This window comes from Myotis brandtii, unplaced genomic scaffold, assembly GCF_000412655.1.
Source record: "Myotis brandtii unplaced genomic scaffold, ASM41265v1 scaffold305, whole genome shotgun sequence".
Classification (NCBI taxonomy): domain Eukaryota; kingdom Metazoa; phylum Chordata; class Mammalia; order Chiroptera; family Vespertilionidae; genus Myotis; species Myotis brandtii.
Genome location: NW_005361652.1, coordinates 1,164,625 through 1,181,285, shown reverse-complemented (window position 1 = coordinate 1,181,285; position 16,661 = coordinate 1,164,625). Strand labels below are relative to the sequence as shown.

Genomic DNA, 16,661 nt, shown 5'->3' with positions numbered 1-16,661 from the left:
CCTCCTGTTCGCTTCAGCTGCCTGGCTGCCGGCCGCCATCTCGGTTGGCAGTTAATTTGCATATTGCCCTGATTAGCCAATGGGAAGCGTAGCAGAGGTATGGTTAATTACCATGTTTGTCTATTATTAGATAGGATAATAACTGGCACTAACAGGCATATGAGCTTGCATTCCTTAATTCAGTCCTTCTGCTCCCTATAATGCACTAAAAGATTCTCTAAAAAAGACACCACCACAATTGCAACATTATTATGTATCTCACCTTTCTTTATTCAGATTGTAGTACTTTAACTGTGATATATAAAAATTATCATAAAAAGTTCTCTTGTAGTATCAATTATAATTAAAATTTCTGATCAAAGGATTCAGCATTTAAAAAGCTAATTCACCTCAACTCTTAAATAATTGTAAATAGTGAAAATATGACACATCAAAGAAATGGGGAGTTGTAAAAACACTATACACATTATTTATATAAAAATCTGGAACATAACATAATACCCCTCCCACAAACATGCCATACAACATATAATTATGTTGTGTCTCAAATTTGTTGATAGCAATGATATTTGTTCTTTTGAAAAAAAAGGGCTGAACCAACAAATCTGCTTCACCTTTTCTTAATTCCCCAGTTTGTCAACAAGTAAAATTTTAGCAATTTACATTATACAAAAGTCCAAGAGAAGACTTTCTGTACTTTTAAATCACTAAAGTAATCTGATATTTTGCATAATATTTAGGATTATTTAATACATCTCTAACAAATTACATAGATCATTAGTAGAGACATTTTTAAAAGTTTGGTCATATGAACAATATAATGAACTGATTACTCAGTTGTCACCTATGATTATATAGAAATCACCCTGTTTATAATATGGAAAATACTGAACCAAGCCATGCTAAAGCCACTCAAATATCGGTGCAAGTGCAAGTTCATTTTTATTTAAATATTATAGTACTCTTCAGTTGGGGTATCTCCTATAGCTTCCTGCATCTTATTTTTAAATGTCATGTCAGATAGTGTTATTTTGAAGCTAGTACAGTATTGAACATTGCAGCACTTGTCCAAGTTTACACTTATTTCAAAGAGTTCAAGGAGATTAAACCCCGTGTTCCACTTGACTATTAAGCAAGGAGAATTATTTGCTTTTGAAAGCAATCAGGTAATTATTGTGGAAGAAAGGAGAGAAGATGAGTTAAAAAAAACACACAACACTTTTCTGACCTAATTAGGATATCTCAAGTATATTCAAAAATAGTATTTTTAGCTAAGCACCCTAGTGTCTTGGCCCACTAAATGAGAAAGGACTCTAATATAAGATTGGGGAGAGTGTCTTCTGAAACAGCATGTACTAAAAATAATATTTTTTCAAGAGTGCTAGATTACAAATGCTGTAATGCTACAGGGAAGCCATGTATACTAAAGAATATGTAGTTACTTGAGGAACTATCTGAGAAGCAAGAGAACTACCTCTCAGGCTGTCTGAATTTACAGCAGTCCACCTTTATTCTAAACAAATTTTCTTGAGGCAACCTTCTTTCTTGCAATTTATTTGTCTCTCTTCCTTCATCTAGTTTCTGATTCAATTGCTCATGCTAGTGCCCAGGGAACGCATAAAAATTGCTTTTCGCCTCTGGGTCCCCATTTTGGTTTTAAGGATTGTTGTTGCTGAGACATGGCCTCAAGCACTTGGCCTGAGTACACTGGGTTTGGCAAGTATAATTTCTGAGCTTTTATCCTGTAATTTTACTAATTTGGAGAAATGATAGAGGAATGTAATTGTTCATTTCTCAGGGAAATACTATTAATATGACAATATCTGTAGTTTTGGTAAATTTTGTCACATTGTTTTACGCATCATGAATTTTAGAAATTCTTAGATATTTCTGAGTATTTGATATTGTCACCTAATACATCTCTGAATTTGTATATTGAAGGTATTTTAATATTTTATTAATTGAAAAGAAATCTTACATTTTTGTGAAGGAAGGATGACATATTTCAAGCAGTGAAGAATATAAAACTGCCCCTTATAAACATTTTAAGTTCAAGCTATTCTTAAGTTATTTCTTTTCTGATTTGAGTGAGTTTGTGTATAACCCGTTGTTGTGTATTTGTTACTTGATTCATGCATTAATTACTAAAGTATTCATTAATGTCCTGAAATCCAACTCCATAACAAGTAATAATGATTCTATCATTATTCATAATACTTTGTAAAATTTCAAGGAGTTTCTGTGTGTTGGAAATAAATCTCTGCTTTTTTCAAACAAAGATTTCTCCTAAATATAAAGAAGAATATTAAGTAGTGATGATTTTATGACATAAGGAAGGTTCTTTTTAAGTGTTGGGTAGCATGCTGTTTAATATTGAGATAAAAATTTGTCTTCCTCCCTGCACTTTGAACCCCCTTTTAATCTTTATTGCTCAACCAATCTGCATCAATTAAAGTAGTAGTGATCAAATTTTGGACATATAAATCCTTATGAAACATAATTCCAGCCCCTGGAAATCATTATACCACAGAATATCATCATTTTACCTGATTCCTTGGGAATTGGCATGATGCTCACCTTCAATGCTGAAGCCCTTTCTATGGAAGCAAATGAACAACTCTTCAAGAAGATCCTTGAAGTGTGGAAAGATATACCATCTTCAGTAGGTAGGTATAAAAATTTTCCTCTTTCACATGATGTCATAGAAGCTTCCATTTTCTGATATATAATACTTTTTCAAAGCATATAGAGTTAATTTGGGATAGTGCATAGTTGTTCCCTTAGTGAAGTGATATGTGCTTGTTATATGCTTAATGAATCCACAACCTACAATAAAGAGACTGATTTTGGCTTAGTTGTTCATTTGCAATAATATTATAAGTATAATAAAAGGGAATTTCTTTCCACAATAATGTATAATTATATTTTAACTCCCTTTGCTTGCAGATTTTACACAGATGTTGAAAATGGTTCATTCTATCACATTTACTTTGGGATTTACCTTTTTCTAAGGAGACTGACAAATAGTCTTAAAAGAAGAGCAAAATGTTTCTATTTCATATAGTCAATAGTGTTCTGTTTATTGAGTAATAGTCTCATGAAGAATTAAATACAAACTGAATATGTGACATATTGGCTGCCACTAAGATTTCATCATCCTTCATTTAAAAAGAGATAAATATGACTTACTGGAGTGCCCATTAGGTACCACCCAGATGGCAAAGTAAAGAAAACTGCCTTTTTGTCTTCATCAGGCCAGGATATCTTTTCTTCCTGACCAATGCAGCACTGCAGATCTGAGAAATCTGAATAATTTGAGATTTTTTTATATGTCTCTGAGACTACAGAGGTGATTCTAAATAGCGAACAGAATGTATATGAACAGTGAAAACATTAGAGAGAGTAGAATGGTCTGAGGAGGATAAATATACCTGGAAGGGGAAGGAGTTTAAAGAAGCAAATGAAGAAGAGGAGAGGGGAAGAGAGGAAAAAAGAGAAAGGTAGTTTGTCAATAGAGAAGTCAGAAGCTTCTGAAATCTCTATTAAAGGGCTAAATGTGATCCTCATGTGGCTATAAAGACCAGTTTAAAAGAACTGCTTTTTAACTGACATTTTTTTCATTATGGGATGAGAGCACTTTGCATGGTGTCTGCAGAATCCTTTATTTTCCATACATGTTGTTAACGATTGTCCTGAAAACCTCCTCAAATTGCTTCAAACAGGTAAGAACTCACAGAGGGTTTAAAACCATTTTAAGTGATGAAAGGTAAATGCCTACAATATAATTAATAGACCTAGGGCAAAGGAAACTGAAAATAATCAATCTTTATCTAACCACTACACTGGTACTTTTTAATCAATTTGATAATCAGAAACTGAAATAAGAAAATTCCATTCAAATGGGGAACGGAACAAACCTCTGGTATATATGCCAGTAGGCAATCATATGAATCAAAGGGTTCTTAAAAAGTTATCTGGTACAGGTCCTGTCCTTAAGACAAATTCTGACCTAAAACAACACGAAATACTTTAGTTGTTAGAATTTGAAAACCATCACTTTATATGTAAAATAAATTATAGCACTATAAGAACATGCTATTTTGGTTTGTGTATTAAGGGCATTTTGAGGGTATACTAAAGTCTACAGTATAATACTGATATTAAAGAAATAAATTATTTCTTTTTCTATCTAAAAACAACTGCTTGTTATTTAAAGCTAACCTAGATCCAGATTTCCCCAATCTGAATTTTACATTTTCTTGAGATATATTAAATGTGTTAAGTAATAAGATCATTTCTCTAGATATTCAAATAGATATAGAAGCTTAAAAATCACAGAAATATCACTAATTATTCCAACCCAAATCATTAGATTCCACCTCATAAGCAGGCTAGCTCAGTAGCTAGGTTAAGTGGCAGATTAGTGTTTCAAAATTAAGTTGGGAATTATGTAATGCCTTATGAACTGTGTACATGACTCTGCAAGTAAGCTGTGCATTAAGTTTAGAAATTTTTGCTCTCTGTGGTTGTTGACAACAATTCAATTTTAATGACGTATTCACATAGGTGAAAAAATTCAAATCTGAATAGGCAAAAAACTATTACTTGTTCCCGTCAGTCAAGCTATGTATTCCCATAGCTTTCCTCATATCTGGAGTGATTTTAATTCTAGTCTGAAATTGGGTTTGTAAAATCTCCTTTCAGGAGACCATTGTCTCAATAAAATATGGTTGCAATTTAATTACAAGTTTATGTCAATTTCATGTGCATAAATATTTGGAAATGTAATGTAAAAGGAAGCAAGAAATAAATTCTTGCTAAGTTTTAGTTGAGGGATTCAAAATGGCTCACACTGCCTATGAAAAGTCACGTTGATAAAAGTTTCATAATTTTTCATGAATCTTTCTATGCATATTTTACATACATATGTATAGGCCAGTTAAATTTTGGTTTATTTATTCATTTAATATTTATTCTTTTATTGCATCTATTGGAGGTACATTGGCTAATAAAATTATATAGTTTTAAGGTGTACAATTCTATAATACATTATCTGTATATTCTTTGTTCACCTCCCAAGTCATGTTTCTTTCCATTACCATTTCTCCCCCCATTTCCCCTCTCTTACCTCCCCCATCCCCATTTCTCTCTGGTAATGACCATACTGTTGTCTCTCAATGAGGTTTGGGGCAGTTTGTTTAATCCTTTCACCATCTTTTACTCAGTCCCCCGCAACACCCTCCCTTCTGAAAACCATGATTCTGTTACTATTTTGTTCATCAGTTTATTTTGTTCATTAGAATCCACATATAAGTGAAATCATATGGTATTTCTCTTTCTCTGACTGGCTCACTTCACTTTGCATAATACTCTCCAGGTCCATTCTTATCCTAGAACTTTTGTGGCCAGATAAGGGAAAATTTTAATTATAATTATATCAACTCATATTTTATTGACTTTATAATAGAAGAAAATAAAAAATCTAATGAATTGAATTCTAATTTTAGTCATGTTAATATGAGAATGAAGGAATCTTGTTTTAGTGCTTTCTAGACTATTTTAACTTGACTCAAAATTTTGATATTATTTTAGGTGCAGGATTATATTTATTTATGGAAATTTGCCTCCCCATAAAGTACATAAAGAATATCAACTTGAAAGTTAAACATTTAAAAATAATACAGCCACTTGTGTCAAAAAATACCTTACAGCACCAACTGACTGTATGACCATTTACATGATTAGGTTTTCTGCTTTAAAGCAATTGTCATAACCTTTATTGTCACCAAGTAAAATAAAACAGGTTATAAAAGTTGAAATCTTATAAAAATTTCCTGAGAAAGAAAAAGCATTAACAGTATCAAATTAGTTTTATTTCTTTTTATAACATAGTAATTCATTGAACTACATTAGAGTTGCTAAAGTCATTATTTGAGCAGGTCATTTTTAACAGTTTTAATTTTGAAAAGTTAGTCAGTTTTCCATATGTTACTTGAACACAATTACAAAACCTTATGGAATGTTGTACCTCAACTAGATTGTAAAAAGAAGAATGGTTGTGGGTAGATTTGACTTTCTATCAACAGGGTAGAATTAACCCTTAGATTTTTTCTGCAGTATTAGAGAATATGAGTAGCAAAATTAATTTAGATATAGTTATTCAGCATTGATCACAATGCTAACAATAAATAGCTGGTTTAAACAACACTGCTAAGCAGCATAATAGCCAAATGACTGACTATAGAAGGAGGAAATAAAGTGTTTACCTGAACTGTAATAATCAGATTCTTAATAACCAAATAGTGGCTCTGGTTATAATTTTCTATCTCTGTTAGAAATATTTTGTGTTTTTCTAATTTTTAATTTTTATTATAGCATATGAATGTACACAGCGAACCACAGGATGGGGCCAAAAGGCCATTGAAGTTCGTTCTTTGCAATCAAGGCTTCTCGAAAGTGAACTGAAGCGCAGGTCAATTAAGAAGCTGAGATTTCTGTGTACCCGAGGTGACAAGGTAATATATCCTCCAGTAAAAGAAAAAATAAAGAAAACAATAAAAATTAACTAAAGAAATTACTACTTTTAAAACTACATTTAATCTTTAAGATGGATTTGCTATTATTTTGTTCATTTTACAAGAAAAAAAATTATAATTTGGCTATTAGTGTAATGTAATCAATTTTATCAACCCAATCAGACAGTTTAGGTGAAAAATGCATTGGATAAAATCATTACAGTCCTTATATTATGAGAAATAATAACGAGAAGAAATAATCCTAATAGGATTAGGAATCAATCACATTTAGAAGAGATTACAGAAGATTCACTTAGTATCAGAACAGCCAGGGTAAAGCAATGTGCTTCAAGGAAAGGTACTAGTTTGCAATATAAAGTAATACAATGGCAAGAACTGGTGTTTGAAGTCACATAGACCTAAGATGCAGTACTGGCTCTGCCGCATGACTAGGTGTAAGAACCTTGAAGTTTGATTAATCTTTCTGGGCCTTAGTTTCTTCATCTCCATTCTAATTATGTTTATGGCACATACCATATTTATATGACATGTTTCTCTCTAAGCCAATCAGTTTAGCTCATAATATCAATCTATCGATGTCAGTGCATTCCACTGACAGAGAAAATTAAAATTGCACCAAGTAGAAAATTTAATAAAAGCCAGCAACAATGGTGAACATCAAAATAATTTAATCATTTCCTTATATTTAAAAAAGGAAAGTCAACAAGTGAAAGTTGATTTTTTTTAAGCAAAGAATTATTAACCAAAATTAATCAAAAACTTTACCAGATATTTGTCACCTACAAAAAACTAATTTTGTTTAAATATAGTGCCATTTTATAAAATACTAGAGGCCCGGTGCACAAAATTCATGCACTCGGAGGGGGGGTGGTCCCTCAGCCGGATTGCGAGAGGGCACAGGCCAGGATGAGAGACCCCACCTGTGCACGATCTGGGCCAGTGAGGGATGCGGAAGGTTGGCCAGTTGGGGAGGGACCGTGGGAGGGCTCCAGGGTTTATCTGGCCCATCTTGCTCAGTCTCAATCAGCCAGAGCCCAGCATCAAGCTAACCTACCAGTCAGAGTGTCTTCCCCCTGGTGGTCAATGCACATCATAGCAAGAGGTTGAGCGGCCTTAGCATATCATTAGCATATTACACTTTGATTGGTTGAATGGATGACCGGACACTTAGCATATTAGGCTTTTATTATATAGGACTAGTGGCCCAGTGCATGAAATTCTTGCACAAGGGGTATTCCTTCATCCCAGCCTGCACCTCTCCAATCGGGGACCCCTTGGGGGATGACTGGCAGTCAGATATCCCTCTCACAATCTGGGACCACTGGCTCCTAACTGCTCACCTGCCTGCCTGCCTGATCACCCCTAACTGCCTTTACCTGCCTGATCGCCCCTAACTGCCCACCCCTGCCGGCCTGATGTTACCCCCAACTGCCCTCCCATGCCAGTCTGATCTCATCCCCAACTTCCCTCCCCTGCCAGCCTGATCTCGCTTCCAACTGCCATCCCCTGCTGGCCCAATCTCGCCCCCAACTGCCCTCTCCTGCTGTCCTGATTGTCCCTAACTGCCTTTGCCTCAGCCCCCACCACCATGGCTTTGTCCTGAAGGAAGTCAGACATCTGGAAGATGGCTGGTCGACCCAGTCTAATTAGCATATTACCCTTTTAGTATAGATGATAGATTATATAAGATAGGATTGCTTAAAGTGGGGGGAAGGCCTTTTTCAGCAGGAGGAGATGCTCTTGGCAGACAAAAATACATAATCCCTATATCTGGACTGATAGCCAGCCATATGTACTATACTGCCAAACTGGTCTTTAAAAAATTGAACCACTTTCTTACACCTTACACCAAACAGCTGTTGCCCTGAAAACCCCTCCTCAGCCCCCACCTTAGGTTCTGCTTTTTCAGTTCACTCAGATTAGGTTCTGATTGTTCGGTTTCTATGCCAGTCAGCATCTCTGAGCCTATCTCTAGGTCTGATCAGAGAGGCTGGGCTGATTAACAGCCACTCCAGGCTGCTGGCCAGCAGACTGAACAGCTGATCTCTCAGAGAGAGAGAGGCCTGGCTGCTGGTGAGGCCTAGAAAGAGACTTCAGATTACCAGGGGTGGGCAAACTTTTTGACTCGAGGGCCACAATGGGTTCTTAAACTGGACCGGAGGGCCGGAACAAAAGCATGGATGGAGTGTTTGTGTGAACTAATATAAATTCAAAGTAAACATCATTACATAAAAGGGTACGGTCTTTTTTTTCTTAGTTTTATTCATTTCAAACGGGCCGGATCAGGCCCACAGGCCATAGTTTGCCCACGGCTGGATTAGACCCTGCTTCTCTCTCTCTGGGCCTCACCAGCAGCTGTGGTAATTGCTGATCAGCCCCACCTCTCTCTCTCCCCAAGAGGTCAGCAGTTCAGCCCACTCACCAGTTCCGCTCATCGGAGCCTGCTGCACTCAGCCTGGCATTCGCTCAAGCCTTCGGTCATTTTGGACGCTATGGACCCTGGGTTTTTATATATTAGGATGGTAAAAGGTATTTTTTAAAATATATTTAGACTACATTCTAATTTAAAATTCTTAGTCTTTAAATTGAAGAAATTCTATTCTGAAAAGCAGTATAGCTTAATATTTTAAGTGATTGATGCAGATAAATTGAAATTATAGTTGTATCTAACAAATGTCAGGTTACAATGTACTAAACATTTACTGATGGTGTCTTTCTTTCTTTTTAAAGCTATTCTTTACCTCTACTTTGCGCAATCGCCACAGCCGGGTTTACTTTATGACCCTTGGAAAACTTGAAGAGCTCCAAAGCAATTATGGTGTTTAAAAGATTACAATGATTGATTACAACATTTACAAACATCATAAATATGCAATTTGCATCTTAAAAATTCTGAGATTAAATTAGCATTCTGTTTTATTATTAGTGAAATGTTAAATCACATACTTTACTTTTAATGTAGCACATAATAGTTCTAATGAGAAGTGCAGCTTTATATATAAAATTAACTGTAGCAAGCTCTATGTACTCCAATGGTGTACAATATCTTTTGCACAACCTTTGTCACTTTTGTTACTGTGAATTCAAGCATTATACTTTGGACAGTTTGGACAGTATCTATGTTGAGATTTTATAACATGGAGTGAAGAAACCTGTAATGAGTTTGATTTCAAGTAGTTTTCAAAAGAATTGGCACTGAATGAGCTTTTTCAGAAAAAGTAAGAGTATAAATGAACCATATAGGAATTTGAAAAGTCATATAAAGAACTAAATGTTAGATTATGAAATGAAAACAACAAGGACTATGCTATAAACCATACTAAGGTTGAACAACCTATATGCCTGGAGAAAACTACAGTGATAAAGGGGGAAAAGACCACCCATTTTCTCAATGCCCCATGGCAGTTAAACTCACAGTAAGAGAGCAGTTGTGTTCTTTTCACTGCATGTTAAGCTGTTTTTCTCCTGGTAAGAAGAAAGGAAAACCTCAGATGCTTTATTTTCCTCAGAACCCCCAACAATGTGCAATAGTTTTTAAAAACCACCAAATAATACACTTGCATGCCTGAATACAGGACTGAACTCCTATACACATGTACTGTAGAATTACTTTATTTTATTTTTTTAATACTTTAATGTAGGAGTCAAATTTTAACCCCAAGAACCAATTGGTTGATTTATCAATATTCTTATCTGGCCAACAGACATTAAATATTTTCCCAACCCCAGATTAAACTATATAAAAATGTCCCTTCAGTTATTAAAAAAATATAATAAAATTTTTAGCTGCTAAAATTTATCTTTTATATTTCTATCTCTGTAAAATTGGAAATTTATCTAAAGTGATAAATCCACATGTAGGGACTTAATGTTTTAGGTAAAAATAATGAAAATATTTTGAAAAAATAAAACTTTGTTCAGATACCCAAACCTACAAATTTAGAGTGCTGAAAATCATGCTAGTTTATCATCCATATACGTTATAGATGCCATACAAAGGTGATTTTTGGTCACCTATGGTAACTGCTACCTGGTGAAAAGCATAATTTCTGCATATCCATCCTCAATACCATGGTTAGTTCTGGGGCAATAGAGAGGCAACTGAACTACCACAAAGTTTACCTCAGTGTAATTCCTCTAGCTTGCTTCTAAAATCTGAAGACAGTGCTAGTGGGATCATAATTTTCAAACTACCTGGTTAACCAAAATACAAAAGCAGCTGACTATGTGTGATTTCATGATAGCGTGTTATTTCCTTAGGATCTTAGTTCCAGGAATGATGATACAACAACTTATATCAAGAGTTTAGTAGCTCAATAGTGAGAATTTAGGAGAACCCGAATCCATGAATTAAAAAAATAAATGTGATTCACATTTCTGTTACTGTGATACAATAATGTGATCCTAAAACTGGCTTATTCTTGAGTGTTTACAATTAAAATCACTTTTTAAATGCAGTAGTTTAAAAAGAAAAAAAAACTTTCATGTCAAATTATTTCCTTAGAAGTAGTCTTCATTATCATAAATTTGTACACCTAAAAGGCCATGGGGAACTTTGTGCCAGTACCTCATCGCTGAGCAAATGGAGCTTGCTATGTTTGAATTTCAGAAAATGTTCTCATTTAAGTAGTATGTAGAATCAAGTCTTTTAGGAATTAATTTTTCTTCAAAATATTTACTCAAAGTTAAGTTTCAAAAATAACTTTTATGTTAAAATCATATTTTAAGGAAGTGAGAGGGTAAACTATTTTAGGATGTCAACTCCCATTGTACTCTGTGGTTGTTATTCTAATACACATAGACAATAGTGAGCTACATATACAGAAATGTCCCAAAGTAAACAAGCCAGAGAGATTGCAAAATGGGTAACTGAGCTTTAAAGGATAAGGTGTTTAGTGAAGAAAGCAAGGTGATCATATATTAAGAAGAAACATTGAAATGTTGGATAGCCAAATAGGACTGAACATATTTAAAGTGGTTCAGAAGTAATGAATATTTTTGATTTATATGTTAATTCATCTGGAATTTTTATATCCTATGCCAGCTAAAACAAGTAAGTGAAGGGACAATGAAATGTTGTAGTCAGTGCACTGTAATAGAAGAAATTATATCAACACCTTACCTTGTAGAAGCAGCACCTGGAAGCCCTGGCCTATCACAGAAATGTGGGGGATACTTGACAAGTCAATTCCCTAGTTCTGTGATTTGAAGCATGAATGTTGTGGTAGGTTGTGAGTAGTATTGGGACAGAGAAAGTTTTATTTCAGTGTTCTTTAGTTTTTTGATCAAAACCCTTTTATTAAAATAAAAGGCATCATTGGAAATATTTGAAAACTAGAAAATGATGTGTGAAAAGGATTGTCAAGAAAAGCTCTGATTAAGTATGTTAAAGAAAGGTAAGATCCTCAGAGGAAACAGTAAGAAAGGATAATGATTAAGATAGTAAAATAGGCAAAACAGAAATTACATATGTATGTACACACACAAACCATTAGAATGCATAGATTTTAACATTTTCAGTGCTACCAGTTTCTATATAAATTAATCACTAATTGTTTTCTGCCAGGTCTTATTTAATTAAGATATAAGATAGTACCCATAAAACCAGGAATAATACCACATGAATTCAATGGGAACTTTTAGGTATTCTTCTATTCTTTTTCAAAAATGTGCTTATTTAAATTGATTTGTATTTAGTCTGTGCTCTAACTTTAAAAAAATATTGAAATCATCTTTGATATTGCTAATTGTTTCATCAGAAAGTCTTCAATGAACCATTGTTCAACCTCTAAAAATAAAAAAATTGAATCATTGATGGATGTCATTATTTGAAATATACTTATCTTAATGCCTCTGAATTAGAACTCATTTAAGGAATATTAATTTACTTAAAGTGTATAATAACACACTGATTAAAAGGTGTTAGGGGTTCTGCCTATTGTTCCATTAATAATTTTGGCCAACTAGTGGTATATTATTAATCTGGCTAAAATTTTCCTGGGTATAGTGGTAGAATTAGAAACTAATCAATTTTCTTCTAAGTGTGTTGGACTTTACATAGACACACAGACTCACAGTATGTGGGTTAAACCCAAGCATGTTTTAATGCTGACTTCCTTCCCATCTCACCCCAATGTCCTGAATTCCTGTGGAGAAGAGGAGGAACCTTATCAAAAGGGTAACCTTATCCAAAGAGAGAAATAAAGATTTGTAGTTTCTAAGCATTTAAGAAAGAGTTTAATATAGGCTGATGATGGGAAATAGGAAGTGGAGTAATCCTGGCAGGTCATCAAGGAAGCTGAACCCTTTAATTGGGGTCAGAAAAGAATAGTACTTCCCTCAGCAGGTCATAGAAGCATTTAAGACATGGTGCCATGAATATTTATTGTCTTGGGATATTCTGGAGAGATGCTCATCAAACTTTCCCAGTAGGGACAGCTGGGTGTGGTCCCAATTTGTTAAGTGTAACCAGGCATTCAGAAGTTGGTTTATTCAGACATGACAAGCTTGTCTGGGCTTTTTGAGACTAAATTCAAAGTTCTCCATTACAATCAACTGAATATATAAGGCCCAGAGATTTTACCTATTTTAAGAGACAATGTTATGAGCCAAGGAATACAAATATCATCACAGATTGATATTAGAATGGGCAGGGTGATGCTCCAAGGTTGATAAAGGACATTGTCCTAGGGATCCTTTACCAAAACCTGGGGATAGGGTAGGTCATGAGTAGAAGTCACTATTAGTAACTTTATCACTCTTAAAGGAAATAGTGCATTTGAAGACTCCAGTAATTCAAGTCTATTAACTGAATCTTATCCCAACACTATGATTTCCAAGATAATAGCATGTGCCACAACAGCACGGCCAAGGGTGAACCTGAGGAGGGGTGGTGAAAGATTAAAGAAGACAAAGAGACTACAGCTGGGGCTCGGTGGATCTCCCATGCCTGGATGAGGACACATAAGACCCAGCCTGCAAGCCAATGCTTTTTTTTATAGTCTGATTAAAACAAGGGTAGATTAACATGTATACAAAGGTTCTTGTTTTGGCAACACTTGCTGCACCTCCCACAGTCCATTAGCTACTTAGGAAGGAATTAGAGAGGGCTACAAGGTCAGGCTTAATTATGCTAGGAGAGCTCTGCCCTCCAGGATGGGACTTGTTTTTGGCCCTGCCACAGGTGAGCCGGAGGCTTGACCCTAGCCGCTCCCTACAATAGCACTTTTTTATTTATAGCAGTGGTTCTCAACCTTGGCTGCACATTAGAATCACCTGGGAATCTTTAAAATCCTGATTTCTGGGCCTCATCCTCCAGAAATTCTGTTTCTTTGTTATGGGGTGGGGCCACAACATTAGTAACAAAGAAACAGAATTTCTGGAGGATGAGGCCCAGAAATCAGGATTTTAAAGATTCCCAGGTGATTCTAATGTGCAGCCAAGGTTGAGAACAGTGGTTCTCAACTTTGGCTGCACATTAGAATCACCTGGGAATCCTTTTAAAATCCTGATTTCTGGGCCTCATCCTCCGGAAATTCTGTTTCTTTGTTATGGGATGAGGCCACAACATTAGTAACAAAGAAACAGAATTTCTGGAGGATGAGGCCCAGAAATCAGGATTTTAAAAGGATTCCCAGGTGATTCTAATGTGCAGCCAAAGTTGAGAACCACTGATTTATAGGGATTTTAACCCTTAAGGATTCTCAGGTTCTTGGAAGTAATAAAGCCATTGAATATGGCTGCTCTTTAACTAAAAAAAAATTATTGGAGGCAGCTAATGAATTAAAGGCCAAAGATGTTTCAGAAAACAGTACTACATGTCTTATGTTGATCACAACCATGCCAATTAATTCAAAAAGAATAGTTTCTAATGGAGTAAAATTGATTCTATATGGATGAGTAAAAAATCAGATTTGAGATTCACGTTTTTTGATAACTTTGCTACCCCATATGTCAAAGTACCTCATTTGGTGCTTAACATACAACAAAGGCTCAAGAAAAACATGAGTTGAAAGGGAGAATTGCTACTTTTTTACCTTGATTGTCCTCATCGCTATTTTATTAAAAGAGCTTAAAATTCACAAATCCATTAGATTCATCAAAGTACCATCTGTGTTCTGGTAACTAAAAAGGTGACCTATTTGGGGTAGTTTGAAATGATCTTACCCTACACAACTGAAATTAAACAAAGGATATGTCAAAATAAAATTAAAATAGTGTCTTTTTACACTTTGTTTACCTTTGAAAGCAACACATAAGGGACCACTATGACCCTTTAGTAATTACTCAAGAATCATGAGTAATGGCAAAGATTGTTTAATAACATAAAAACAGGACAAAACGAGACACTCAATTGGCTGTTTTGTACAACCATTTGGTTTAAATGTGATTTTTTCCCCCACAAGATTAATTCTGTTATAGCACCCTGAGCCATATGTAGTGGTCAATATGTACTTTTTGGTTCAAAATTTTAACTTATTTTCCCATAAACAGATATATCTAATGCCAGGCATTCCATAAAGGTACTTTTTAGAAGAAGAAAGCGTGTGTATGACTTGTGGGTGAATAGGTAGCTATTAAAATGCATGCAAGTTGGGAACATCTTTCCAAAATTCTAAAAGCATGCATGCAACACCATGAAGTTGAGTCTCACAAGTTGAGATAGTCAGAAATCAATATAATAAATTTCAAAGAGAAATGGACTAAAAAAAATTTCCCCACAAAATTAATACTATATGTCAGACTGGAAAAATATATTCTTTATTTGATAGTCCCGAAAGCATTAATGAATTGTACTCCACAAACCTGAATGTGCAAAAACCAAACCAATACCAAAAATGATTATTTGGACTGCATTTCTTATCCCACCAATCTGGGAGGAAATTTAACCGTAATCATTACCTGGACTTTCCTCATTCATCCATTAGGATTATACAGCCGTCTGGGGGCATCAAAAAATCCAGGGATACTCCAATGGTCAACACTGATACGCTTATTGCTTACTTAGTTTCTTGCAGTGACTCAGACTTCTGTGTCATGCGTGGCCATGGAAATTTCTGTCAAAGCAGGGAGCCTAGATACCTAGGTTCATATCTACTGTGATCACACTACCTCCCTAAATTCTGGGTGGGCATGTGTCCCTGTTGCTTTAGAAACCACAGTTCCACATATCCTTTCTTATCTCTGGTTAATCTTTCCCTTTCCCACTAAATTCTTTCATTTCTGTCCCCACCTCATTCCATGTAAAATGTAATTACATCTTTCCCTTCCCTTTATGAGAATGACCTAACGTCCTATCTAATAAAAGAGAAACATGGTAATTAGCCATACAGCCACTACCCTTCCCATTGGCTAATCACTGAGATAGTGTGTGAGCAGCTGCAAACAGCCATCATCCCCTCATCCAGGCTGGCCAGGCACCCCAGTGGGGACCCCCACCCTGAAGGGTGTGTGAGCAGCTGCAAACAGCCATCATCCCCTCATCCAGGCTGGCCAGGCACCCCAGTGGGGACCCCCACCCTGAAGGGTGTGTGAGCAGCTGCAAACAGCCATCATCCCCTCATCCAGGCTGGCCAGGCACCCCAGTGGGGACCCCCACCCTGAAGGGTGTGTGAGCAGCTGCAAACAGCCATCATCCCCTCATCCAGGCTGGCCAGGCACCCCAGTGGGGACCCCCACCCTGAAGGGTGTGTGAGCAGCTGCAAACAGCCATCATCCCCTCATCCAGGCTGGCCAGGCACCCCAGTGGGGACCCCCACCCTGAAGGGTGTGTGAGCAGCTGCAAACAGCCATCATCCCCTCATCCAGGCTGGCCAGGCACCCCAGTGGGGACCCCCACCCTGAAGGGTGTGTGACCAGCTGCAAACAGCCATCATCCCCTCATCCAGGCTGGCCAGGCACCCCAGTGGGGACCCCCACCCTGATCCAGGACACCCTTCAGGGCAAACCAGCCGGCCCCCACCCGTGCACCAGGCCTCTGTCCTACATAGTAAAAGGGTAATATGCCTCCCAACACTGGGATCAGTGGAGCCGTGAGGCCTCCAGGCACCGGGATCAGCTTGACAGGGGGCAGCGACAAAACCCCCTGATCACCCTGCGGCTCTGTGTGTGACAGGGTGCGGCGCC

The 16,661-nt window shown here is 36.4% G+C and overlaps 1 protein-coding gene across 1 annotated transcript in view; it reads left to right on the top strand.

Annotated features, from left to right (window-relative positions):
* The window catches only part of NRK (Nik related kinase), a 91,290-nt gene extending 78,941 nt beyond the window's left edge, over positions 1-12,349 (top strand). The window contains exons 24-26 of the mRNA XM_014542595.1: positions 2,507-2,666; positions 6,376-6,515; positions 9,267-12,349. Of these exons, the coding sequence (XP_014398081.1) occupies positions 2,507-2,666; positions 6,376-6,515; positions 9,267-9,362 (396 nt within the window). The 3' untranslated portion in view covers positions 9,363-12,349. The remainder of the gene's footprint in view (positions 1-2,506; positions 2,667-6,375; positions 6,516-9,266) is intronic.
* Positions 12,350-16,661: the final 4,312 nt, after the last annotated feature.